Below are 27411 nucleotides of genomic sequence, written 5' to 3' on the forward strand. Positions count from 1 at the left end.
CTGCCCCCCGAGAAGGGTGCTTCTCCATGTATTGTAACCACTGGGGGGGGTGGGTGGGTGGGTGTGTGTGTGTTGTGTTGTGTTGTGTTTTGTGTTAACCCATGGAACTCTCTGCCGGGGAGGCTTTGGGCTAATCAATGGTGTTTGACAGGGAGCGAGATGCCTGGGAGCACATCTGGCAGATGTGGTCTGGGCTCTCAGATCCCCCATCATGTGGCTGTCTCCTGGATGGAACCAGGGGGGTGACTGGGGAGTGTACAATCCTAGCAGCGACACTCAGGTGGCCCTAGGGCTGACCCGAGCGCTTCCTCCCTCCCCCTCGCGCTAGCCCTCACAATACAGTAGCCCAGGGACGTGTGTGGCCGCAGTGGGGACTTCTCTCAGGGGGCCAGCCAAGGCACCGGGAGCAGGCGAGGGGCTCAGTAGGGGCCACGCTCATGGGCTGTGTCACTGTGGTTTTCCCAGCAGCAGCTGGCTGTGCCTCACAGCCAGGCATAGAACAATGTGGCTGTTTCTGCGTGCTGCGCCCATGGTGGAGCTGTGGGCTCTGGCCTGAGCCCCTGGGGTCCTGGCTGGTTCCAGCCGGCATCCACCCTTCCCCCCGGTCCGGACGTGAGTGAGCAGCACAGTCCCAGGCGTGCCCTGGAGCTTCCTGCCATGACGACGTGCCTCTCTGTCACCAGGCTGCACGTGTCACATACTGCTAAATGCTATGCAGAGTGCAGCTCACGCTGCCTAAGTGATGCTCCCTCCACCTCCTGCCCCCCTGGGTGCCTGGCTCCGCCCCTCCCCCTCCCCCCCGCCCTTGTCAGTCCAAAGTGCAACACTCACCACTGGATCTTTCCCCGGCCTCCGAGGATGCATGGGAGACGTCGGGGCTGCCCTCGTCCTCCGACCCGCTGTCGTTCTCCGGGTCCTCTGCTGCCTCGGTGGGCCTGGTGATGGGGGGCCTCTTGCTGCTGTCGATGGGGACCTCTGGGGCCTGTGGTGCTGCCTGGCCCAGGATCCGGTGTAGCCGGTCGTAGTGGGGGCAAGTGTGGGCTCCTGCCCCCTGGCCCTCGCTGGCCCGGACGTAGCCCAGGCGCATCTCTTTCACCTTTGCCCGGACCTGCTCAAGGGTCCAGGCTGGGTGTCCCTGGTGCAAGAGCGCCTGGGCCATCCGCCGGAAGATTTCAACATTCTGGCTCCAGGTGCCCCGTGTGTCCCGGCGGGCGTCATCCTCCTCCCAGAGGTCCATGAGGGCCTCAGGCTCCCCTGAGGACCAGGAGGGGGCTCTTCGTTTGGTGCCTTTTGGGGCCTCCTGTGCTGGGGGTGCGGGTGGCTGTTCTCCCCCCCCCTGCTGGAGCGGCCATCAGAGCTCTGCTGGGTGGCTGGTGGCAAAGGCAGCAGGTCAGGGTAGAGGCAGGGGAAAAGGCTTCTGCCTCGTGGTCTCTGCAGGCTGCATCTGCCTTTAAGGGGGCTCGGGTTACCAGGAAGTCTGGGAGCTGCCTGCAGGTACCGAACGTCCAAGCGGCCACATGGGCTTTTTCCCATTGTGACTCCTTTAGCATAAAATGTCTTGGCTGCCTGTCTACACTGGCCTCTTGCACAAGAACATTTGAGATCGTCAGTGTTCTTGCGCAAGAACTCGCAGCCAGTGTAGACAGGCAGCAAGGTTTTGCGCAAAAGCAGATGCTTTTGCACAAAATCTGGCCAATGTAGACACAGCCTAATATTCTTCTTCTCTATTTATTGACAATTCCCCAGCCTGGAGCCCCCTCCCCGAGCCAGCATCCCCTTCTCCTGCATCCAAATTTCCTCTCAGAGCTTGTACTGCTCACCCCTTCCCACACCCAAATCCTTCATTTCCACCCCAGAGCACCTGCACTTCCTCTCTCAACCAAGAGAGAGCATATAATGGCTGGGGATAGGAAGTGATGAAGAGGAGGGGAAACAGAGAGGCTGGGGCCTCAAAGGGGTAGGGTCTTGGGGAAAGGATTGTGATTTTAATGGTTTTTTGGGGGGGGGGTTGTTTTTTTTTTTTTTTTTGCTCGACAAACCTAGGCATAGAGGCCAGTTTAATAATCCCGCCTAGGGCACCATAAATCCTAAGGACGGTCCTGGTCTTGGTCATGCAGAGGAGTCTGTGTCTTGGAGGTGTGTTCTTTCAGATCATCCCTCCTTTTTCTTGGTCTGTCTGTCTGTCTTTCTTTCTTTCTTTCGTTCTTTCCCTTTGTTCTTCTTGCCTTTTGCTTTTTCCTTCTTTCCTTTTGCTTCTTTCTGCTGGTCTCCTTCTTGGACCCCAGTTTATACAGTGAAACTTGAGTCCTGTTTAGCTATACCGTAACCAATTATTTTAGTATAATTTTAATACCCAATCATAATATACTGTAACAGAATTATCTAACCAGTCATACCCCACCACCTTAGTTTATTTACACCTAGCAAAATTAAGTATACAGCAGACAGAAACAGTTACAAACCAGAAAGAGATCACACAGCCAAACACTAGGAAAGTGAGGCCAATAATCTTAGAATGTGTATTCCACAACCTCAACTATTGGTAAACAGTTTCTTGCCAGATGAAATGCTGTTAATTAAGTTTTCTCTACCCATCTTGAGATCTGTGTTTTTATCTGGTGACAGTGGGTGCCATTAGGACAAGGTCACCTTCTCACAGCCTAGTGAGACTCTACTTTAATGAAATTTAGATGGACTGTGAGGCTGTGTCTACATTGGCACCCTTTTCCAGAAAAGGGATGCTAATGAGACAAGTCGGAATTGCAAATGCCGCGGGGATTTAAATATCCCCCGCGGCATTTGCATGAACATGGCTGCTGCTTTTTTCCGGCTCAGGGCTTTTCCGGAGAAAAGCGCCAGTCTAGATGGGATCTTTTGGAAAATAAAGCCTTTTCCGGAAGATCCCTTATTCCTGATTTTAAGAGGAATAAAGGATCTTCCGGAAAAGGCTTTATTTTCCGAAAGATCCCGTCTAGACTGGCGCTTTTCTCCGGCAAAGCCCCGAGCCAGAAAAAAGCAGCAGCCATGTTCATGCAAATGCCGTGGGGGATATTTAAATCCCCCGTGGCATTTGCAATTCCGACTTGTCTCATTAGCATCCCTTTTCCGGAAAAGGGTGCCAAAGTAGACACAGCCTGAGTGTGTGACTCCAGGCTTTACAGCGAATGGCTGCTGCTCTTCAGTCTCACTACAGAAGAAGACTTGAGTGTAGGCCTTCCAATATGGCTACAGAAAAATCACATTGTTACACTCCCTCCAGGCACTGGGGCACATGTGCAGAGTGGCTGGCCCTGAGCAGGCCGGGCATGTGGCTCAGAACTAGCAAAAGCCGCATTTCTTTAAAGAGCCACAGGCTGGCCACCCCTGCATTAATGCTTTATTTTTCAAGCCCACATAATCCCTTGATCAAGGGTCTTTATAGCTCAGTTCCAAAGGGAGTGGCCTGTTCATGCAAATTACAGCTATTTATTTTTTGATGCGTGCCTAACTCTCTCATTGATAGTTATGAACATATTAGTTCTCAGCAGAGAATTACAGGCTACCTTCCTGGCCTGCCGCTCCTCATAAGGGTGTAACATGAAGGGTGCACTCCCTCATTTGTATGAAACTATTTCCCAGCAGAAGTCCCTTGTAGAGTCACTTGCAAGGCCTACCAACTTTCTTGGCTCCCCCTCTAAACTAAGATGCTCACCAGTCCTAGTATAGCTACTACCCTTCAGACTTCAAATCTGAGAAAGGCCCAATGGCTTAAAAGCATATTTTTTTTTTACTGAGTTGGGAGGCTCTGGCCACATTTCCACTTGTTGGAGGATTGATGCCCCAGTGATCGATCCTCCGGGGTTCAATTTAATGGGTCTAATAAAGACTTGCTAAATTGAATGCTGAGGATGCAGCCGCTACACCTTGCTGTTGTGAGGAGTAAGGGACATCAATGGAAGTGTTTCTTCTGTTGAACTCCTGCTGTGAGACCACACCTGAAAATCAGTGTAAGATATATCAACTCCAACTAGGCAATTCACATAGCTGAAGTTGTGTATCTTGCATCGATTTTCTCCACTAGTGTAGACCTAGCCTCTGGAACAGTCAATATAAGACACTGCTGGAGCAGGCATTATAGGGGGTCAGATGTGCATGTTATTCTTGGTAATGAACCTTGGAGTGTAGCACCCTATCAGCGCCATCCCATTGAAACAACAGTTCACAGTGGCCACCTCAGGCTCCATAATTTGGGGGACCCTGTGGCAGCTGTCTCAACTGTCCAATGCCTGGGTCCTAGAGGGACCCAGGGAATTATCGCCACACTCCTTCCCATCCCTGCTCAGCCCCCTTGCCCAAAGCCCTTGAGTGACGTAAGTTGGGAGATTACCGGGGGGCATGATGCACGGTGGCAGCACGGGGTCAGCCCTCCCCACTCACTGCAGTGGCAGGAGCTGGAGTAATCCAGCAGCCTGCTCCATACCAGCTCCTGCCACAATGGTGAGTGTATTAAAAATCTTAGAATAAATACTATAAATTCATTAATGTCATAAATAAATATCTTTTACTTGCTAAAACGGTCTACCTGGTTCTGTCCTTCCCCCCTTGGGTATGCATCATTGGACCTGTGGTTCTCGCAACACTTACATTCTTAATTATGATGTAGTGTATCGCCATGCAATAGTATGAAAAACTAGGTTAACTCGTAAGTAACTCATTAGAAATAATAACAGATCCACAGTAACAAATGATTGGGGGGGGGGGGGGGGCACAAATTTGGCCTTTGCCCCCAGGCGCAAAACACCTTTGCTACACCTCTGAAGTCAACCCCCACACTCACTGGCAGTGGGATATGGAGCAACACCACTAGCATCCAGCAGAGTGGAGCTGGCTGAGGCCAGGTTGCTCCACCTCCCACTGCCACTGGTGAGTGCAGGGGTGGGCCTGTCTCCTACTGCTGGTGCCAGGTCCCCTGCTAATCCTCTGGACTGCATCCCGGGGGGGGGGGGGGGGGAGTGGTAATGGGGCGCAGGCTCGGAGAGAAATAGGGATGGGCAGAGGCCACAGTAGGGAAGGGGACTTAAGGGAAAGGGTGGAGTACGGGTGGAGCAGGGGCAGAATAGGGGTAGAGTGAGGGCGGGGTAGGGAAAGAACAGGAAGCTTGTTTTGGCCCCACACACCCCTATGGACAGGCCTGCTTGGTGAAGCCTCTGGGGAGACAAGCTGGTGGATGAGGCTGGCTGCCAGAGCCTTCAGTGCTGCATACTGCAGCAGTGGCATGAAGCTGCCTAGTGCACTGTGAAATTTGGGGCAGTTTGGTGCCCCACCTTTTGTGGTGCCTTAAACAGCTGCATTTTCTACATACTGGTAGGGACAGCTTTGTGTAGAAGTCAGGGACGTTCCCCACAGAGCAGGACCATGCCCCCATTTACATTTAGGGGTGCTTGTCAGGCACTGTAGGTCTTTTGCTTTTTTTCACTGCAGAGTTAGAGCCAGAAGTGTAACTGGATTCCTGGAAATCCTGTCACTGAAGAAACAGTTTTTTTCCCCCCGGCCAAAGATTTTATGAACAGGGGAACTGAATCATCCCAATTAGAGAGAAAGGAGGGCATGTGGCCAGGAGAATGAGATCAAAAGCAGGGAGCCGGGAAGATTGCAATTATAGGAGGGTGCTGGAACCTTGCCCCCATCCTCCTACTTCTACAAGGCCAAAGCGTCAGAGGCAGAGACAAACCCATACCTGCTGTCATGAGCAGTACGCGAACTGCCTGTTGGGAGACTAGTCCCCAGGCCTTCCCCTTCTGCCTGAGGCCCTGGCCCATCCCATTCCTTTGCCAGAGCACCTCCACCAGGGCCATTAGCCCTCAGCCCCAAGCCACCCCAGTGCCCACCCTGAGAGCAGCAGGCAGGCAGCCCAGAAGGCCAGGGAGCCTGCCTGGGAATAAATGGAAGTAGAGAAGGAAGGGAACTGAATGGGGAGGCAACAACAGCTGGAAACAGTAAAGTACCAGGAGGAAAGAATCTGGGGCCAAGCAGCAGTGGTTTGGGGAAAATATGCTCAAGTCTGTGTGTTAGGGAAGACTGAGTAGGATTGCTGAGGAAACTGATTTTGAATGTGCATCAAGACTGATGTTTGACTGTATCAGAAACTGATGTTGGGTGTGTGGAATCATTTTGTTTTGGGCTGTTGTCCATGTCATCGCCCTACGGCAGCAGTTGTGCCAACTCTCATGCTTTTATCCTGAGCTTCTGTGATGTTTGTTGTTTTCCTTAGATGCCCAGCTCCTGGCATCAGAATCCTCAGAGTCATTTGAAAATTGCAAAAGCGACGAGAAGTCCTGTGGCACCTTATAGACTAACTGAAGTGTAGGAGCATAAGCGTTCGTGGGCAAAGTGGGTCTTTGCCCACGAAAGCTTATGCTCCTACACTTCAGTTAGTCTATAAGGTGCCACAGGACTCCTCGTTGCTTTTGCAGATTCAGACTAACACGGCTACCCCTCTGATATTTGAAAATTGGTTTCTAGACTTTATGGTAGGAGAGAGAAACCTGTATGCATAAAATCTAAAGGCTCAGACATCTCAAAGGCAAATAGACCCACTTGTTATTTTTAAAAAGCTTAAGATTTTAAGCCAATCTTTTGATTTTGTGGGAGCCTAATTCATTATTTTTTAAATCTTGGGATTGGCAAGACAGAGATGCAGTACATTTTACTGTAAAGATTTGGATACCATGCACTAGACCAGTAGTCCCCAACCTTTCATGGCTGCCGAGCGCCCAGGGGCGTGGCCACTCATGTGCCATGCATCTGGGGGTGGGGCCACTCACATGCTGCACTTCCGGGGGTAGGGCCACACATGTGCCGCGCGCCCGGGGGCAGGGGCCGTCCACACGCCCTGAGCCCAGGGCCGTCACCATGCATGTGCCGCGCACCAGGGGTATGGGCCGCCCATGCGCCACGCTCCTGGGGCTGGCACCATGCATGTGCTGCGCGCCCGGGGCAGGGGCCACCCATGCACCACGCACCCGGGGCCGGCACCACGCATGTGCCACGTGCTGGGGGCGGAGCCAGCCCAGATGTCTCGGCGGGCGCACATAAATGCCCCACGGGCACCGCGTTGGGGACCACTGCACTAGACCCTTGCAGTTAAAAAAAAAAAAAATCAGTAACTGAAAACTTCTATCAATAGAAGTTGCATTAGCTGTATATGAATACAACTGTGAGTTAATGCAACATGGATTCTGGAAACACGTATCACTTATCCCTGGAAAGCCATGGCAGAGAAAGACAATACATTCCATTATTAAACTAATTTACAGCGATGCTAAGAATGCTCTTGCAAGTTAGTTTTATTTCCCCTGATTACTGTCTGAGAATGTGGTTGGCGTCAGTGACAAGTGTAAAAGAAGAAAAACGAAACACACCATGAAATCAATTCACAGCAATGCCACCTGCAGGATGCTTTGAGTTAGTTTCATTTCTCCTGTTTTCTGTCATCACCAGCTCTACCCACAGTACAAAGCATAGAACAAAGATAATCTGTATTAGTTTCCTTGGACTGAGGATGAAGCAGGTCAGAATTTTTCTGTCTCCTCTTTTCAGTAAGTATTTAAACGTTTGTATCTCTTCATATCTGAATGTGGGTCGGTTGGCAGATGCTGCAAGGAAATCTGAAATGAGAGGAATAAATAAATTACTGAACCCAAACTTTTTTTCTCTATGAAATTTTAACTCTCTCTACGAGCATAAGGACACAACATACAAAATAAATACAACATTTGCTATCTCTTTATGACGATGTGCTAAATTGTTAAAGAATGATGCATTTTTAGAGGAGGTTTGAGAGACAGCCTGGATAACCCTCCAATAGCTTTCAGTGCTGTGAGCCCTTAAATTTCCTTGCAGTGCCTGCCAGACTTTCATTTTCTGTGTGGGGCTGCATGAAGTATAACAGGGGATGTGATTTAGACATAGGTGTAACTTGACTTCTTCTATATTGGGGGGGGGGGCAGAGGGTAGGGGACTTATACTTACTATTAATAGTGTTAACTTCCAGATTTACTGATTGACAGACCCCTCCAGACACCCCCACAGTTGCATAAGAGAACCCCCATATCCCATCCTCCTTGCCCCAAGGAGGGGCCGACAGACCCCCTGTACCCTATTTGGACTTCCCCAGATGCTGCACCTCTACTCTGGGAAGGGATGAAAGGCCCCCTGGATCCTGCATCCTCCTGCCCCAAAAGGAGGGATTGACAGATCACCCCTCACTCCCAGCAATGATCCCCTCCCCTACATTTCCATAGGAAATGCTCCAGAGCCTGCTGTCCTGTGGACTCCTCCCCCCCCCATAAGAAACTCCCCACAGGCCTGGCTACCCTGGGGCAGGACTGATGAGATAACCCTGCACCCCTTCACTCTGGGGAGGGACCAACACCTCCCCCCCCACACACACACACCTTCCCATAGGGAACCTGCAGCCAACTCTGGCATCCCCTGTCCTAGGAAGGAACAGATGGATGCAATACACACTTGCCTGGGAATACTCTCCCTGCATCCATCCACAGGGAATCCCCCAGGAACCCACCCTCTGACCTGGGAGGGCCCCAACAGAACCCCATGCCTCCCACACTCCCCTGAGGGAACCCCAGAATCCAGCACCATAACACAGGAACTCCCCAGGATCTCTCAGCACCTGCCTGTGGGTGAGACTGACAGACACACGCCCCACACTCCCAAAGCAAGGGAGGGACTGAGTGTCCCCCCCCAACATACTGCTAGCAGGGATTTTCCCTAAAATATTGCTTCTTCGCCACTCCAGGTAGGGCCCAATAGCCCTCCCCCCCCTCCCCACACACACACATTCCTTCCAGAGGACCCTCCTGCACCCTACATGGACAAGCCTGGCAAATTCCACTTTGGTCACTAGGAAAGGGGTGTAGGACCCCAGTATGAGTTCCCCCTCACCATGTAGGATTGCCCCACCTGCCCTTTGCAGGGGGTGGTGCAGAGTAGCATGGGGGATGGGGGTACAAAGCAGGGAGATCCCTGCACTCCTCCTCTACTGCCTTTCCTGTTGCTGGGGGAGAATCTCTCCATGAGAAGAGAGACACCTGCTGACAGGTATTTTGAAATAAATTACTACACTAAACTGGTGTGATTATATTGTTTTGACAAGTATAATATGCAGAACTGTACTATGTGCAGAATTTTTAATTTTTTGGTGGTGAATTCCCTCAGAAGTAAAATAAGGGGTCAGAACCTCAGCTGGTACAAGCTAACACCAACCCATGGGTTGGAAAAGAACTATTCCAGCTGATTCCAGCAATGCTCTGGCACCAACAGTAATAGACTCACTTTGAAATAGTAATAACTGTGTACAGCGCTAAATCCACTCACTCCGATCTCTCATTTCAGGAGCAGTATAGAAGAATTTCAGGACCAAACTTTTTTGCTTTTCAGTGACAGTTGATGAACAAGTCCTGTGGCAGCTGGGTATCTTCCTCTGTTAAGCAAAGGCGCAGGCTGGTAGCGCGTAAAAAGTCACAGCGTGCGATGCAGGCACCATCACCAGTGTTTCTTGGCACCCCAGTCATGCAGTCAAATGCAGCTGTTGCACCATTTTTGCCAACACAGGCAACAGCACTTTTGGGGGGATCACAACCAATCCAACCTAAAGAAGCTTTTGCAGTAACGCAAGCAACCACAGGAGCTACTGCAGTTCCTCACCTTTTGCTGCAGAGCGCCCCTCCAGAGAGGAATGAGGCACTTCAGAAACAGGTAGCAGCAGCCCAACGTGTGGAGTCTGGGAACTATCAAGAGAAGATGAAACAGCAAGGGGGAACCTATGACTTTGAAGAGCAACAGAATAAGGCAAGTTAGGTACTTAGCACATGAGTGAAAATTAATGCTTCACATTTCAGTGCTCAGCTGCTGATTCGTAGGGTTGAATTTTCAGCAATCTGGTCTCAACTTCTCTACACTGGAGTAGCGGACACAGATAAAAACAATTCTGTCTCTGTGATTGTGCATGCCAGTCTAGGCACCAGTCCTGCAAACACCTATGCACATGTTTAACTTTATACATGTGTGTAAATCCCTTTGACTCCTATAGTACTTTGTAAATTTAAGCACATGCATAAATCTTAACACGATCAGGGGCTAGGCGCTCAGTCATGTAATTACTAAGATTTGCACCTGCATCTCCTCTACAGGTATAAAAAAACAAAGGTAGGCAAATTAAATAAAAGGGCCACCGCCTAACTCCAACTTTCCCTAGGACATGTATATCTCGCCCCTGGTATACACTAGGGAGTAAGGTCAAATTAAGATACACAGCTTCAGCTACGTTAATTGCATAGCTTACGCTGAAGTATCTGAACTTGATTTTTGGTGCTGTCCACACTGCAGGAAGTCAAAGGGAGCACACTCTCCCTTCAACTTCCCTTACTCCTCATAGAAGCAGGACTACTAATGTGTCTTCACTAGACCCACTATTCTGAACTCTAGAAGATTGACTGTGGCAGCTCTGATCATGTATCATGGGATTTGGGTTTTTGTTCTTTCACATAAAGCTCCAGTGCATTCAATAGAGATACAGAGGCTCTTAATATTTCCTAAGTTTGTTCTTATAATCTCAGTGTTATGCATTTGAGGGTTTTACATTAAAATTAATAAACCAGTTCAGGGATGTTGAATTGCATTTAATCAGCTAATCAAGTAGTTGCTTACACCTCTAAACTAGTTATCTAGTAAGGTTATTAGATAATAATCATTGCAGTTATGATCGGAGATTCAAATATTATTCCCTTGGTGTTAAGAATTGTCGAACTTATCATAGAAGATAGCGATTCTGCATTTGTATTTCCATATATTTATTTCCTGAAACAGTGTTCTTAATTCAGGGTGGAAGATGTGCATTTAAATTTTTATCTATGTACACAGATACCAGATTTTAGATTAAAATAGGAAGCTACCTGCCCTGTCAAACAAACAAAAAAATACTAATTTTCTCAAAGAGACATGGATACCATAAATGCAGCAACCTGCTTGAGACCTGGAGAATTTGCAAGAAGGAAGAATTTGGAGGAGACAGCAGGATGTCAGTCAATTATGGACACTTAGGGTACGTCTACACTACAGAGTTTTGTCGGAAAAACAGACATTTTTCCGACAAAACCTGAGTTATGTCCACACTACAAGTGCATTCTTTTGACAGTAAATCGAAGGAACAGAGGAGTTTTTCTGGCATTGGTATTTCTCTTTCTACAAGGAAGAAGCCTTTTTGCAAAAGAGCTCTTTTGCAAAAAGGCGCATGTGGATGGGGAGAAGGGAATTCTTTTGGAAGAAGAGGGAAGAGGAAAAAGCACAGGTGCTCTGGTGGCCATTCTGTCTATAGCAATCAAAGCTTTCTTTCAAGAGATCATCCATTCAGTCTGGATGCTATCTTTAGAAAAAGCACATCGCTTTTTCAAGGTACTTTTGCAGTGTGGATGTTCTGTTTTGCAAGAAGTTTTTTCGGAAGAGATCTTCTGAAAAAAGCTTCTTGCGCAAGAAGCCTGCAATCTAGATGTAGCTTATTCCAAGTGTAGCTTATTCCAAGTGTAGCTTATTCCAAGGCTAAATCGAAAGAGCTTATTTTGAAATTTGGTGCTGTTTACACAGCACCAAATTTCAAAATAAAGCACTATTCCGACAAATACCTTAACCCTCGTGGACTAAGAGTTACAGGGATGCTGGAATAGTGCACTGACTAGTTCAGGAAATAGTGAGCGCTTTTACAGACACAGCATTGCTATTTCGGGATACTTCCAGTATCTCAAAAGAGCAACACAGTCTAGACTTACCCTAAGATGTATTTTGAAGAGCACCATGAATAGCAGCTCTAATAAAAAGGCAGTTTGTTTAATAAAAATGGAGTTCTTCTATGTTTATGCATCAGACATTACGTAATTAAATTTAAAAAAAAAATAATCCAGTGCATTTATTCTTTCCCTGGGCACAATATCCTGCCCTGGACATGAGGAGGTAGGTCAAGGATCAACATAAACCAAAAATTATTAGACCATAAAGAAATTACAGTAGATTCTCACTTTTCTTCTGCATTATCTGACTCACATGCAAACTATGTTTCTCCAGAGCACACAGCAACAATATAATAGGGATAATGTACTGAGGTTTCTTATTACTAAGACCATCATTATTTTACTATATATATATTGCAATAAATGTTCTAGCATATTATGATGCACTATAAAAATCTGCAGTTGCCAAAAATAACTGAACAACATACAGTATTGTGTTCTTGCTTTTCCTATGTATTCCCTTACCTGCTAAATTATTTATAGTGGATATTTCAACCATTGCTGCAAATTAGCTAAATTATGCTGAAATGGCAAATGTTCTTACCATATCAAGAATACTTCCGAAGGCAGGTAGCTCAAAGTACAAAGCTAGTGGTATTGTGGTTTGAAGTACATAGCTTGCTGATGTACACTATTTATGGCACAAATATATAACTGCCTGATTCTGTGAAATAAGAGCTCAAATTAAATGAAAGGCTATTCTAACAGAGTGCAGAATACACCTTGAGCAGCCAATATGAGGAGAAGATCCGTCCCTGTATCGATCTCATTGACTCCCTGAGAGCGCTCGGAGTAGAAAAGGACCTGGCCTTGCCAGCAATTGCAGTGATTGGAGACCAGAGTTCTGGAAAAAGCTCCGTTCTAGAAGCTCTGTCTGGAGTTGCTCTTCCCAGAGGCAGTGGTAAGAATTTACCTTTTGGCTTTTCATCTTGGAAATCTGACATTTGCCTAAGTTGCAATGATGTGTTTCTATCTGGCATTCTGTAATTCATGTCACTTTAGAATCACTGAAAGTGGGGTACATAAGAACGGCCATACTGGGTCAGACCAAAGGTCCATCTAGCCCAGTATCTGGTCTTCCAACAGTGGCCAATGCCAGTTATCTGTTCTGTTCATTCCCGCGGGGGGCAATCATCAACTGATCCTTCCCTTGTCACCCATTCCCAGCTTCTCACAACATAAGCAGGAACTCTATTCCTATCCATCCTGGCTTATAAGCATTGATGGACCTATCCTCCAGGAATGTATCTAGTTCTTTTTATAACCCTGTTTAAAGTCCTGGTCTTCACAATGTCCTCTGACAAGGAGTTCCACAGGCTGATGGTGGGTGGTATGAAGAGATACTTCCTTTTGTTTGTTTTAAATCTATTAATTTCACTTGGGTTACATCTAGACTGCTTTCTTCTGCCAAAATATGATATGGAAATTCAGACCTAATTTGCATATCTTGTCCCAATAATACAATTGGAAGAGGTTTTGTCTAAAAGGAAAGCAGTTCAGATGAGGTTCTTTTGGGGGGGGAAACCCTTTTTCAAAAGAATCCTTTTTCCTAAAAAATATGAGGTGTGCAGAGTTCTTTTGAAAAAGGGTGTTTTTTTCCCCCAAAAGAACCACATGTAAACTGCTTTCTTTTTTGACAAAACCACTTCCAATTACGTGATTGGAAGATATGCAAATTAGCTCCAAATTTGCATATCTTCTTTCAGCAGAAGAAAGCAGTCTAGATGTAGCCTTGGTGACCAATAGTTCTTGTGTTATAGGAACAAGTAACTTTTCCTTATTCATTTTCTCCATACCAGTCATGATTTTATAGACCTCTATCATATCTCCCCTTAGTCTCTTCTTTTCTAAAATGAAAAGTCCTAGTCTTTAATCTCTCCTCATACAGAAACCATTCTAAACCCTAATTTTTGTTGACCTTTTCTGAACTCTTCCAATATATCTTGAGATGGGATGAATAACTGCATGCATTATACCAGTGATTCCCAATCTTTTTCCCATGGAGGAACCCCTAAAATAATTTTTCATATCCCAAGGAACCCCTACCTATGAAAATGTTTGCTTGGCCAGAAAATGTTGACAGTGGGGAGTGTAATTCCATTACTGCTAAATTATTGTCAAGAAAATTTATTTGTAAAGAGCTGGGGTTTTATATGTCAGCTTACATTGTAAAAAAACAATTTTTTATTTATTTCACAATTTCTCGTGGAACCCCTGACAATGGTCTGCAGAACCTCAGGGTTTTGTGGAACCCTGGTTGGGAAACACTGCATTATACTATGAATTTATATAGAGGCAAAATATTTTCTGTCTTATCTAGTCCTTTCTTAATGATTCCCAACACGCTGTTCACTTTTTTGATTGCAGCTGCACATTGAGTTTTTAGAGAACTATTCACAATGACTCGGGGTTCTTTCTTGAGTGTTAACAGCTAGTTTAGATCAGGGCTTTGGAGCGGAGCCCGGAGCTGGAGCGCGGAGCAGTGGAGCTGCAGGTTTTTGCTGGGAGCTGGAGCAGAGCTGGAGCACAGAAAATCTTGACTGCTCTACTGCTCCAGGTTTTTTTTTTTTTTTTTTTTTCATTTTCAATCCAAAATGAATGATATTTTAGCAAGAAAATCCTAAATGTGCCAAAAAGTTTCAGATTGTATAACAATTGACATTAACATCTACTTTACCACTTTACTTAATAAGTCACAGTTATTCTCACTTTGGCCGAAATCAAGATTTAATGTACAGATACAAAATTACAAAGTTTTTAGGAGATACGTTTTATTAAAGAATCAGATAATTATCAGACATCCGGCAACATTGCAGATTGCGTCCACTTTTGTGCCAAGGTTAGGCGAGTATGTACTCACATAGATTAGTTAGATAAGTATGTGTTTATCTTCAACCTTGTAATGTGTAGCCTCGTTATTTCCCAACAATTAATGTCGTAGAACAGCGATAGCATGTACTAACGCTACAACACAACACATATTTTTATAGTTAAAAATTAATTTGAGTCGGAGTGGAGTCAGAGCGGAGCTGGAGCAGTCACTATTGCTGCCGGAGCGGAGCTGGAGCAGAGCAATTAAAAAATGTGATTGCTCCAAATCCCTGGTTTAGATTTCATTATTGTACATGTATAGTTGAGATTGATTGATTGTTTTCCAAAGTCCATATCAAAATTGAATTTCAGCTGCCATTTTGTTGAGTAACCCTGTTTTGTGAGATCCTTTTGAAGCTCTTCAGTTTGTTGTGGACTTAACTTTTTTGAGCAATCTCACTGTTTACTTCTTTTTGCAGATGACTTATGAATATGTTGACAAGGCAGCAGGTATCACAGGTCGGGGAAACTTCCCAAACTGCCAGACATGGCCCCACCCACACTCCACTGCTAGAATGCCTTCTGTAGGCCCTGCCCACCCACCCTCTCTGTGGTGCTTCCCTCCCCTAGCGCTGCCTTCACTCACTACCCATGCATGCTGTATAGTCCTAGTACAGACCCCTGGTGGTACACTATTGCTTACCTCTCTCCATTCTGAAAACTGACCACTTATTCCTACCATTTGTTTCCTATCTTTTAGCCAATTACCAGTCCTTGAGAGGACCTTCCCTCTTACCCCATGACAACTTACTTTGCTTAAGAGCCTTTCATGAGGGACCTTGTCAGAGGCTTTCTGAAAATCTAAATACACTATGTCCTCTAAATGCCCCTTGTCAAAGTGATTATTGATTCCCTTCAAAAAATTGTTAATAGTGATGAGGAGTGATTTCCCTTTAGAGAAACAATGTCAACACTTCCTCAACAAACTATGTTAATCTGTCTGACAATATTATTCTTCGATGTAATTTCAACTGGTTTTCCTGGTACTGAGTCAGGTTTACCAGCCTGTAATTGCCAGAGTCACCTCAGGAGTCCTTTTTAAAAAAAATGTGTCACATTAGCTATCCTCCAGTTGTTTGGTACAGAAGCACAATATGGAGCCTTTGCTGGCACTATAGGACACTTGCCTATAGCTCTTATGATCCTGGCAGCAGTTTAGGCATTCAAAAGACCTTCTCTCAGCATATTTCTGAAGCTAGTGTCTAAACAGGAGACATGAGCATTGAAATGCTCTATGTCACAGCCTGGCAAAATATGTTTTTCTGAGCCACTTTACTCTAAGAACAGAAGATCTGCCAGAGACAAGGCTGGTAAACCACAGAACTCTAGAACAGCTTTGCCATGCCTTTGCTTCACCTTCACACCTCCTGGGTGTGAGTTAGGCCAAAGTGGAAATCACACCTCTATTTGTACCTATCAAGTTCAGCTGCTATTTCCTATGGGAAAGACCCATGAAGATTAACAGACCCAAAACCAAGAGGATTCTATTTAAAAAAAATCAGGGCTGGATGTTTTTCTAAATCATATGCACTAGCATGACAGGATGCAGTACTGGCCTGAGGCAGGAGTCACAGGGTGCAGTTCTATGGCCTGTGTTATGTAGGAACTCAGACTAGATGGTCATAATGGTCCTTTCTGGCTTTAAAATGTATTCAAACCTAATAGAGTTCTAAAGAAATCACTCCTCATACCGATAGAAATACCTTACCAGATTGTTTAAGCAATCCTATACAACACAATCACTTCCCTATTCTAGAGCAGGATCAGAGTACAATTCTATAGTGGGTGCCTGATACATAAAATGTCTATTCAAGGAATAAAACATCTAGGGTTCACATGCCTTAAATGATTCCTCTCTGTTCAGATGTATATACCTGGTTTCCAATCCCCATGTTAACTGTATGAAATAGCTCTCAAACAAATGCAAGATCTCGTGAAACAAAGTACAGTACTTTAAACATGGTCACTGCCCAATGCTGCATACATACCATCAGGATGATAGTTTTACTCATTGCCCTGCCTATGCCGAGCTCTCAGTTATTCCATGGTGTGTAAGCTCTGCGAACACACTGAAAACCTTTGGCCATTTTTCAGCTGGCAGTAGGAAAAGCTACATTCTGTGGTTTGCGCTGTCTACTGTATCCATTCAAAGTAACAAGGACAATTGTTAATAGGATGAACTCTCTTTATGGACAACTTTAGGTATTGTTACCAGATGCCCCTTAGAGCTCAAACTGAAAAAATTGGCTCCTCAGCAGGAATGGAAAGGGACAATTAGTTACCAGGATATAAATGAAGAACTCCATGATCCTTCAGTGGTTGAAAAAGAAATAAGAAAAGGTAAGCAGCACTATTTCTTGCATTCTGATAAAATTAATCAGATCCTCCTCTTTCATCCTTTATTCCCTTCTGTTAGCCAGAATAACATGTCCCAGATTAACCCCTGACCATAACTGCCCAGGAAGCCACATTCACAGCTGGAATAACTCACAATTCAGCTGAACTCAATGGCACTGCTGCATTTTTACAGCAGAAGTTATTTGCTCCAGGACTTTTCAGGCCAGCTCAGGCCATAGAGTATCTGAGTTATCATCTTGTACTTGGGCAATATCAGGATTCTTAGGGAAGACTAAAAAAAAAATGCATGCAGCTAGCTAGTTGTGTTCCATGATGGGTGAGAACAGCTCTCAGGGATAGGAGAGATACCAGCTTATGTTCTGAAGCAAAAGGTTTCATTGTCCTTGTTTTACCTTGCATACTTACATACATTGTTCTTGGTTTTAGGTATGAGTCACTGCGTAGGTGGGTCATAGCTATGAACGCTAGCTCAGCACAGGCTACTAAGCAACAGGGCAGGGGCACTCCAAAATGGAGGTTATTCTGTCATTAAAATTCACCATGCCAGGAACAGTGGTGGGTTCCTGTGTCACCTTAGTGATGAATAAAAAGCCAAACCCATTGTTTCCTTAGGCATTCCAGCCTCTGGCACTCCACCCAGACAACAGGATTTTATGGTCTACATCATTTCATCAATGATGTAGATATTGGGATAGAGAGTATGCTTATTAAGTTTGCAGATGATACCAAACTGGGTGGGGTTGCAACTTCTTTGGAGGATAGGGACATAATTCAAAATGACCTTAGCAAGTTAGAGAAATGGTCAGAGGTAAACAGGATGAGGTTTAATAAAGAGAAATGCAAAGTGCTCCACTTAGGAAGGAACAATCAGTTCCATACATACAAGATGGGAAGCAACTGTCTAGGAAGGAGCATGGCGGAAAGGGATCTAGGGGTCATAGTGGACCACAAGTTGAATATGAGCCAACAGTGTGATGCTGTTGCAAAAAAAGCAAATATGATTCTAGGTTGTATCAACAGGTGTGTTGTAAGCAAAACTCGTGAAGTCATTCTGCCGCTCTACTCTGCACTAGTTAGGCCTCAGCTGGAGTACTGTGTCCAGTTCTGGGCGCCACATTTCAAGAAAGATGTGGAGAAATTGGAAAGGGTACAGAGAAGAGCGACAAGAATGATTAAAGGTCTAGAGAACATGACCTATGAAGCCAGGCTTCATGAACTGGGCTTGTTTAGTTTGGAAAAAAGAAGATTAAGGGGGGACATGATAGCGGTTTTCAAATATCTAAAAGGGTGTCACAAGGAGGAAGGCGAAAATTTGTTCCTCTTGGTTTCTGAGGACAGGACAAGGAGTAATGGGCTTAAAGTGCAGCAGGGGAGGTTTAGATTGGACATTAGGAAAAAATTCCTAACTGTCAGGGTGGTCAAATATTGGAATAAATTGCCAAGGGAGGTGGTGGAATCTCCCTCTCTGGAGATATTTAAGAACAGGTTAGATAGACATCTGTCAGGGATGGTGTAGACGGAGCTTGGTCCTGCCTTGAGGGCGGGGGGCTGGACTCGATGACCTCTCAAGGTCCCTTCCAGTCCTATTATTCTATGATTCTATGATTCTATGAAAGGTTACTGAAAACCAGATTCACCATACATAAGGTTCTTCTAATGCCAAAGGGTCAAACATGCACAACAGGTAAAATTACACACTTTAGCATTTTACCAAATATCACACACATGTCAGTCCTTTAGTTTTAGATTTCTTTTATATCAATAAATCTTTAGCAAAGTGAGTTATTACAAGATTAAACGGAACACACACAACTGATCTTTTAGAGTCTGTATGTCAGGATCAGAGCAAAAATACGTCTGCTAATTTACAAAGTCTCTCTGAGCCACAAACAAGTTGGGGATCATCAGTCCCTTGTTCAAAGCTGCTTTTCTAGAAAACAGTCCAGAGGGGTGAACCAGGAATGAAGACAAAGTGAGTCCCATTCTCTTTTTTTATACTTTCAGCCCATGTACCTAGAAAGTTGCCGGCAGAAAGATGGATTCTTAGGTCACATCTTGCTGAGTCTCTTGTCAGCCATTGCTCAGCCCTCTGAAATAGCTCAAGGAGGGGCACACTGGGTGTCTAAGTTGAGACCTTCAATAAGTCATTCAACACAAGGACTGTTAGCCCTGATCAAAATCTGACTGGCAGGGGCTATGCAGGAACACAACACATGTTTGAGATTGAAGTGGTATTTCTGCTATGTATTTCTAAAACAAACATGATCGGAGCCACAGGGGCAGATGACGATTTTGCGGGACCCAGGGGAGCACAATTTTGCGGGGCCCCTCTTTGACATGGTGCATGCACGGTGGCGCCACGGCGCATGCGTGGGGCTTCTTGAAGCGAGGAGCCCGGGGCGGCCGCCCTGCTCACCCTGCCCTATATCCGCCCCTGCGGAGCCATCCCATCCCTAGGGCTGACTGGTGCAACCACCCCCAGCCCTTGTGCTTTGGGGAACCCCACACTTTGAGGGATGCAGAGTCCAGAGTGGCAAGGGACAGAAACAGGCACCAGCAACAGCAAGCAACCTGTCCCCAGCCCCTCAGACTCCTGTGGCTCCTGGCATCCCTTGGGAGAGGAAAAGGTGTGGTGGGGGCTTGGTGGGAGGGGTGGAGCAAGTGCAAGAAGAGGTGAGATGGGGTAGGAACAGGTAGGCTATGTCTACACTGGCGGCTTCTTGCGCAAGAACATCTTGCACAAGGGTTCTTGTGCAAGAAGTCTTATGCAAGAAAATGTCCACACTGCCATGTGCGCGCTGTGCTTTTGCGCAAGAGCTCCCATGGCAGTGTGGATGCTCTCTTGCGCAAGAAAGCTCTGATTGCCATTTTAGCCATAGGGCTCTCTTGCGCAAGAAATCCCTGCCGAGCGTTCACACTGCCCTCTTCCACAAGAACTCCTGCGAAAGAGGGCTTGCACCTGTTAAAAAAGAGCTTAGCTCTTGCGCAAGAAGCCCTCTCTTACCACGTGGTACCGTAAATTTCCTTGCACAGGAACGGGCGGGCAGTGTGGACGCTCTGCGGATTCTTGCACAAGAACGGCCATACTTGCGCAAGAAGCTGTGAGTGTAGACATAGCCGTAGGGTTTGAGGGGTTGTCCTAGGTCCCACATCCCCTACCAACAGCACTGAATATGATACATGCATAAAAACAGCAGTCTAACTCTTTTCTATTACTACTTTATATGATACATTTTACAAAATTACCATATATTTTGTACTCCGTGGTAACTGTGATACACACTGCCATCTTCCTTTCACACAGCATCACAGTGTACATCTATTCTCCAAGGTTTTCAAGAAATAATTTACAAAAAACCTGGTCAGGAAGCAAGGTAAGTGACATGCAAGTGAAATAAGCGAATCATGCTTCTGAAGGTTTCTCATGAGTTGTTTACCAAATAACTTTTTCAAAGAAACTGCAGCAATCAACAGCTATAAAATGATGTTGCATTTAATTGATAAACCAGTCAAATGTACTTGCAGGCTTCTGTGACCTGGTGTTTGATTTTGACTGTGTGGTCGGATGGCTAAAATAGAGTATGGGAACGCAATATTCTTCCATTCTGGTCATAGCTCTGCCACTGATTTGCTATATAATCTTGGGAGAGATGTTAAAAGGTTAACTGGTAAGCATATAGCTTACTGCCCTTGTCAGCAAAGTCTGGTAGTGGCCAGACCCGCTGGACCAGAGCAACACCGGCCTGAGAGGAGGGACCCCACAGCTGTGGTAGGGTGGAGGGACTGAGTAAGGGGACCTCACAGCTGTGGCAGGAGCTTATAGCCACAACGGGGCTGGGTGGTGGGCTGGGCAGCAGGACCTGAGTCAAAATGGTTCAGAGCTTTTGTTTAACCAGTTAACCAGTTTAACATTCCTAAATCTTTGACAAGTCACTTAATCTCTATGCCTCATTTCATCCATTTATAGAATGTGGATAATAACCCTTTAGTACCTTGTAAGGTTGTCAGGATTAACTAATGTGTGTCTAGAATTTTAAAGATGAGGAACCATTTATGTACACGCTAAGTATTATAATAATTATATCACTGTTTTCTAAGCCATCTTCAGATATTTGATTTTTGTACATTGGGTTTTCAGAAAGTTTTAATTCACAGACAATGCGTTCTTTATTAGAGTTCAAATCCTGCACTGGAGTCCAATCCTGACCCATTAATTTCTATGGGATTTTGCCTTTGTAAAATAGAGTCCCAAAATACCTCCCTTAAAAAAGGCTGCAACAGGAACTTTCCACTTCTAATATGTTCTAATCTGAAATTCTCATGATGGACTTCCAACAATTTGCTTTTCTTTCCTTTTTCTCCTTTCTAGCCCAGAATGCAATTGCTGGTGAAGGAGTGGGCATTAGCAGGGAATTAATTTCCCTAGAAATTAGTTCCCCAAATGTTCCAGATCTGACGCTGATCGATCTTCCAGGAATCGCAAGGGTAGCTGTAGGGAATCAGCCGCAAGACATTGGAGAACAGGTAATGCAACATGCATGTTCTACCTGGAGTTTCAAGCAAGAGGAGAAGAGCAGTGGAGATGACAGATGTGGCCAGAGTGGTCGGAAGTGCAGCTGTGAGAGGCCTTTGGAGAACAATTATTTTGAATTAGCAGCATCAGATCATCCACAATAATGCTATTTTAAAATAACAATTTCAAAATAAGTGTTATTCCCTGAGGAAAGTGGGAATAGATTTCAAATAACTAGCCTGTTATTTCAAAATAACGGATTTGGTAGTATGGACGCCCTGCGGAGTATCTCAAAATTAGGGGGAGGGGGTTATTTCAAAGTAAATTTCTAGTGTAGATCAGGGTTTAGAGAAATAAATTAGCCTTTATAGTGAGAACCATTTTCCCTCTCTTGGTATTTGTACCTCCCCATTCACTTCTGTCACAATTTCATACACATGATTGATACAATTCTACCTCCTCAGATAAGAAGAAGCCTGGCATCTAATGGTATTTGTCACATCAAACTTTACTGCTTTTCTTTCTTACCATATTTTATTACAGATCAAAAAGCTAATTAAAAAATTTATTGATAAGCAAGAGACAATAAACTTGGTAGTGGTGCCAAGTAACGTGGATATTGCAACAACAGAGGCCCTGAAAATGGCTCAAGAAGTGGACCCTGATGGAGAGAGAACTCTAGGTAAGACATGCTTTTAAATATACAAACGGGGGAAGGCAGGTCGTAGAGTTCTAATATTTCCCCCTCTCCCCATCCCTGCAAACACCTACCCACTATGGTGGGGGAGGGAAAGGGGGAACATGAATTTTGTGCATCAATAAAAGGAAACTGACATGTAATGCAGGGTTGAGGAAAATATGACCCCATTGGCTGGATCCAGCCAGTGGACACAGCAGGGCACCTCAGGCAGGCTCCCTTACCTGCCCTGCCAGCCCACACGCCACTCAGAAAAACGGCTGCCAGAGCCATTTGTCTTTCAACAGCTGCAAGCACATGCTCCCCCTGCCCCTGCCTCTTTGAAGCAGTCAGAATGCAGCATCTCTCCACCTCCCTCTCCTCAAGCTCATAGCTCTGCAGACCCATATGTCCCCTGCAGGGCAGGCACGGAGGCTGCCTGAGAAACCCACTGAGCTGTTGGCTGGGAGTCACTGAGATAAGTCTTCCAGCCAAACCCTGCCTCTGGCTCCCCAGCTCTTCCCCCCGCTCCTCCTGTACTCCCCCTCCCCCCGCAAGACTCTACACCCTGATCCATGGCCCCAGGTCACAACCCAAATGCCTTCAACCCCTTGTGAACCCTAGCCTCTTTCTCCAGGTCACAAACCCCTCCTTCGCCCAAACTCCCTCCAGGAGTGGTCCAAGGTGAGCTGCAGCAGCTGACGCCCCTGCCTGCCTGGCCATCAATGGCTGTGAAGTAATCATTGGGTGCCCGGGCGCCCCGTGACATCATCATCGGGCGCCCCGGGCCGGTGGTGCCCTAGGCGACTGCCGAGTCTGCCTAGGCTCACAGGCGGCCCCGGACTCCCTCAGACTGCCCTCCCCCATGCAATCCAATACTTTACCCCCACACTCCCTTCTGCATCCATCCTCCATCCCAGACTGCTTACCTCCTCATTTAATATCATGGAACACTGAGGCTCTTACCCACTTATCAAATTCTTGGAGTGCCCCCTCCCAACAAAAATAATTGCCTGCTCCTGATCTAAAGGGATAGCTAAATTTAGGGCCCTACGGCCAATGATATTATGCCAATAAATACCTTGAAAACAGAATATGTTAAAAATCTTCCCTCATAATTTCTTTGCTTATCTAATCTTCTCCTCATGTTACTCGACAGGGATCCTGACAAAACCAGATTTGGTGGACAGAGGAACTGAGGAGTCGGTTGTTGACATTGTCCGAAACCTTGTCATCCACCTAAGAAAGGGTTATATGATTGTTAAATGTCGTGGGCAGCAAGACATTCATGACAACCTCACCCTGGCCTCTGCAATCCAGAAGGAGAGAGCATTCTTTGAGGAGCATGAACATTTTAGGTACTTTTCAAACAGTTAAAAGGCCTAATCCACAATCCATTGAGGTCAATGGAAAGATCCCTGCTGACTCCAGTCAGATTTGGATTAGGCCCATAATGAGAATTATCCTCAGGTCAGTTTAGGATGGGGTGTTTCTTTGTTTAGTTTCCTTTTGTTTGTGTGGTAGTTTCCAAAATACAAGAGTTTACATGCCAAACAACTTTTTGACTTATACCAAACAACACTTCAGATTCAAGTTTGATTTAAGCTCTGATCCAGAAAGAGAAGAGAAGATAGATAATTTTAAAGAGAAGCTAGATAATTTCATGGAGGTTAGGGCCATAAAAGGCTATTAGCCAGGGGATAAAATGGTGTCCCTGGCCTCTGTTTGTCAGAGGCTGGAGAAGGATGGCAGGAGACAAATCACTTGATCATTGTCTTCGGTCCACCCTCTCTGGGGCACCTGATGCTGGCCACTGTCAGCAGACAGGATACTGGACTAGATGGACCTTTGGTCTGACCCAGTACAGCCGTTCTTATGTATGTTCAGAAAACCATTAAACTTGGTGATCATTAAACTCTGAAGTAGTCCCAATGAAGTCAAGTTCTGCACATGCTTTAAAGTGCCTTGCTGGCTCTGGCATTTAACATGTATAGTTCTATTCACTAGAAAATATGGTGAAACACACAGGAATGCTATGGTCTGTGTTAGGAGAATGCAGTCCTCCATAGATGATTGCTCTTTAGCATTTCATGCATAAAGAGTATTTTTAAACCTGAAAGAGGTTCTGAGTCACTATCCCTACCGCGTAGAGGTACATTTATCTCTATAATACACAAATAAATATGGATATTCTTATCTTGTGATCTTTCTGAAACAGGTGTCAAACTTCTCTAATTCTCAGTCTGTTCAGCAAACAGCTCATTGTTTAGAATCCAATCTTGCACAAAAGCAGACTTGTCAGGATGTGTTGAGGCAACAGCTGTACCTTCACCAGCGTTCCCCTGCCTCATCAGAAGAAACTGTTACGTGTTTTGTTCTGCAGAACTAGGGAAGACCTTGCAATCTTGTTCAGCAAATGGAAGTTGCTGACATTTATATTCCTTACTCTTTCAGAGTTCTTCTGCAGGAGAATAAGGCTACTATCCCCATTTTGGCAGAGAAACTTACAGCTGAGCTTGTGGAACACATTAATGTAAGCTAACAAAGAAACTGTTTACATCGGTGACCTTTACAAAATAGGATTCAATCTTGCATTTTTTGGAGGACTGGGCCTATAAACATTATTTATTTGAATAGTCTTTAATTATCTTTCTGGATTGCAGTCTGCAAGCACATGGCCCATTATGCTGAGCCTGAGTCAGATGTAGAGCTGAGTGGATAACTGTTTTTGGTTGGTTGGTTGGTTTTTTTAGTTCAGCTGCCAACCCAGAGGTATTATCAGGGGATTTTTCCCCCCAAAGTGTTTGGAATCTATCAGTAAAATAGAATAGTCCAGCTCTTTCCCAGTTAAAATTATATGAACTTGACCTTATAGTGTCAGCTTGTCCAAAACTGCTTCTTTCTGTGGAAAAAAAAGCAATCGGAAACATTTCCACCAACAATAGTCAGCTGATCCATGTTATGTTTAGCCTTGTTGCTGTCCTACTATTTAACCATGGTCAAATCACTTAATCTATGACCCCCCTCCCTTCTCCTCCTCCTCTCTTTTTAAAGTAGGGATTCTGATCCTTGCTTTCCTTTGTAAAGTGCTTTGAAGCCTATGGATAAAGTAGTGTTAATTAGAGCGAGTTATCAGTTAACTTTTGGAATCATGAAAAATATATAATAAATGAAACATTTCAGATGCTACATAGTCTTTTTATTCACTGTTTAATCATAAGAAAAAGACTGCTGAGATGCACTGCTTCTCCAAATAGGATGCTGCACTAGACAAGCAAGATACCTTTAAAAAAAAAAAAAAAAGTAAGGAAAGCACAAAAGAACACTTCCTCATAGCCTGCTCTGCAGTCTAAAATCAACACTGCCTTTCTTGATTTTTATGGGCAGCACAGGATTTATATATCTCCATGTCATACCCTGAAATTTCTTTCTACTTAAATGGAATTGTCCGATCTGTTCAAGTATTTTTTTTCTACCCCTAGAAATCTTTGCCTGTTTTAGAAGAACAAATAAACATCCAGCTCCAAAAAGCAACTGAAGAGTTACGCAAATATGGCAAAGGCGCACCCAAAACAGAAGGCGAGAAGCTGTTTTTCCTAATAGATGTGAGTATAAATGTGTATTTTCTTGTGTGGCGCACCTAAGGGAGCAGAATAAATGACTACATTTTCATGAATTTCAAAAGGGAACAAATTCATTTCTTCCATTAACTTTGTAGGGCTTTCATGGCTTACAACATATAAGGCTAAGTGCATCCCTGGATTTAAACCATAGCTGTGTTTGGCTCATGGTGGCCAGTTGAAAGAGCTTCAACAATCTCCTTATTATGAGCCCCAGCCTGATGTGATGGGTCTATTACTGGTGGGGTAGGTCAGACCCAATGGCCTGAAATGTACAGGAGATCTGACTGGATGTTCATGGCAATCCTTTCTGCCCTTTAACATCCATGAGACCTACTGTGGTGAATGGTTGTTCCCGTAGTACTAATTAAGCTGCTCCCACAGACACCACCTTCCAGTCTTTCAAGTGCACCCCTGTCATAATGCAGAACTGTGCCTCCACTTCTCTTCAAAGTGCAATACTCTGATCCAACTCCCACCCCCCAGACTGGGTCTCCAGCTTACACCTCCCTGGCTGCCAATTGTTACCTGGGCTTTGGCCTGCTAGAGTTCTCCTCTGGGATACTGTTATCATATACATGCAGGGAAACAAACACAATATATTTTCTCCAAAAAGTTCACAGGCCTTAGAAGTGGATATAAAATATCAGACTTACAGGTCTTACTCAAGCTTACCCTCTCTGGCCACAGCTCAGGCAGGTCTAGCTTCTTTTCCATCTCGGAGCTGGAAGAACCAGTTTACACTGCTTACACAAGCTCCCTCTGCCTCTGAATCAGACCTCAGCTGTTTCATGGATACACTCAAGGCTACCCCTTCTCGCTCACTTGGATCCTTTTGCTCTATAGCAGGGGTGTTCAAACTTTTTTCAAAGAGGGCCAGATTTGATGAAGTGAACATGCGTGAGGGCCGACCATTTTGCCTGACATTCTTTGAACCATTAAAATTAAATGCAAATTAACTATTTTATGCAAAGTTTATTGCAAACGGCATACTTTTCATTTCGTCACATGGATGACAAATCTAAACAGGTGTTAAATCACTCTGCCTTTCATATCTGAAGGCCAGATGAAAAAAAAATCCAGGAAGCTGAAATATATGTCAGGAACATTGTAAAGTGCATTACATATTATTGGTAATAAAGGTTGTCTGTCAACTTTTAAGTTCAAAAAATATGAACAGGAACATAACACCAAGTATACATGTTGTGTCCAAATATATTTATAACTGATTTAGACCAACTGACATTAACTGAGATTTTACAATGTATTCATCTCAATACATATGGATTCGTTGGGGGCCATAAAAGATAGATATTGCCAAATTACCTGTGGGGCCGTATTAAACCGGAACACGGGCTGCAATTGGCCCGCGGGCCGGACTTTGGACATGCCTGCTCTATAGTCTGTGAAGTCTCAGCTTTGGCAAAACAATCATTAATTTCACTGGCACCTGGAAGTAGAGTCTCCCACTAATAGCCACATTGCTCTTGTAGCTGCTATGAAGGTGTGCACCTGAAACTGGCTGACTTGCTC

The 27411-nt window shown here is 45.1% G+C and overlaps 1 protein-coding gene and 1 long non-coding RNA gene across 2 annotated transcripts in view; one reads left to right on the forward strand and one right to left on the reverse strand.

The window, feature by feature from the left end:
- Positions 1 to 7435: 7435 nt before the first annotated feature.
- Positions 7436 to 26686, reverse strand: LOC112546999 (uncharacterized). Its single transcript, XR_012898129.1, has 2 exons — positions 26554 to 26686; positions 7436 to 7646 (listed from the first exon to the last, which is right to left on the reverse strand). It is a non-coding gene; the product is annotated as an uncharacterized LOC112546999 (long non-coding RNA).
- The window catches only part of LOC102450348 (interferon-induced GTP-binding protein Mx2-like), a 31370-nt gene continuing 11404 nt past the window's right edge, over positions 7446 to 27411 (forward strand). The window contains exons 1-9 of the mRNA XM_075912149.1: positions 7446 to 7577; positions 9394 to 9849; positions 12549 to 12741; positions 16914 to 17051; positions 21439 to 21593; positions 22126 to 22264; positions 23418 to 23616; positions 24713 to 24791; positions 25741 to 25863. Of these exons, the coding sequence (XP_075768264.1) occupies positions 9448 to 9849; positions 12549 to 12741; positions 16914 to 17051; positions 21439 to 21593; positions 22126 to 22264; positions 23418 to 23616; positions 24713 to 24791; positions 25741 to 25863 (1428 nt within the window). The 5' untranslated portion in view covers positions 7446 to 7577; positions 9394 to 9447. The remainder of the gene's footprint in view (positions 7578 to 9393; positions 9850 to 12548; positions 12742 to 16913; positions 17052 to 21438; positions 21594 to 22125; positions 22265 to 23417; positions 23617 to 24712; positions 24792 to 25740; positions 25864 to 27411) is intronic.

Source organism: Pelodiscus sinensis, chromosome 1 (genome assembly GCF_049634645.1).
Source record: "Pelodiscus sinensis isolate JC-2024 chromosome 1, ASM4963464v1, whole genome shotgun sequence".
Lineage (NCBI taxonomy): Eukaryota > Metazoa > Chordata > Testudines > Trionychidae > Pelodiscus > Pelodiscus sinensis.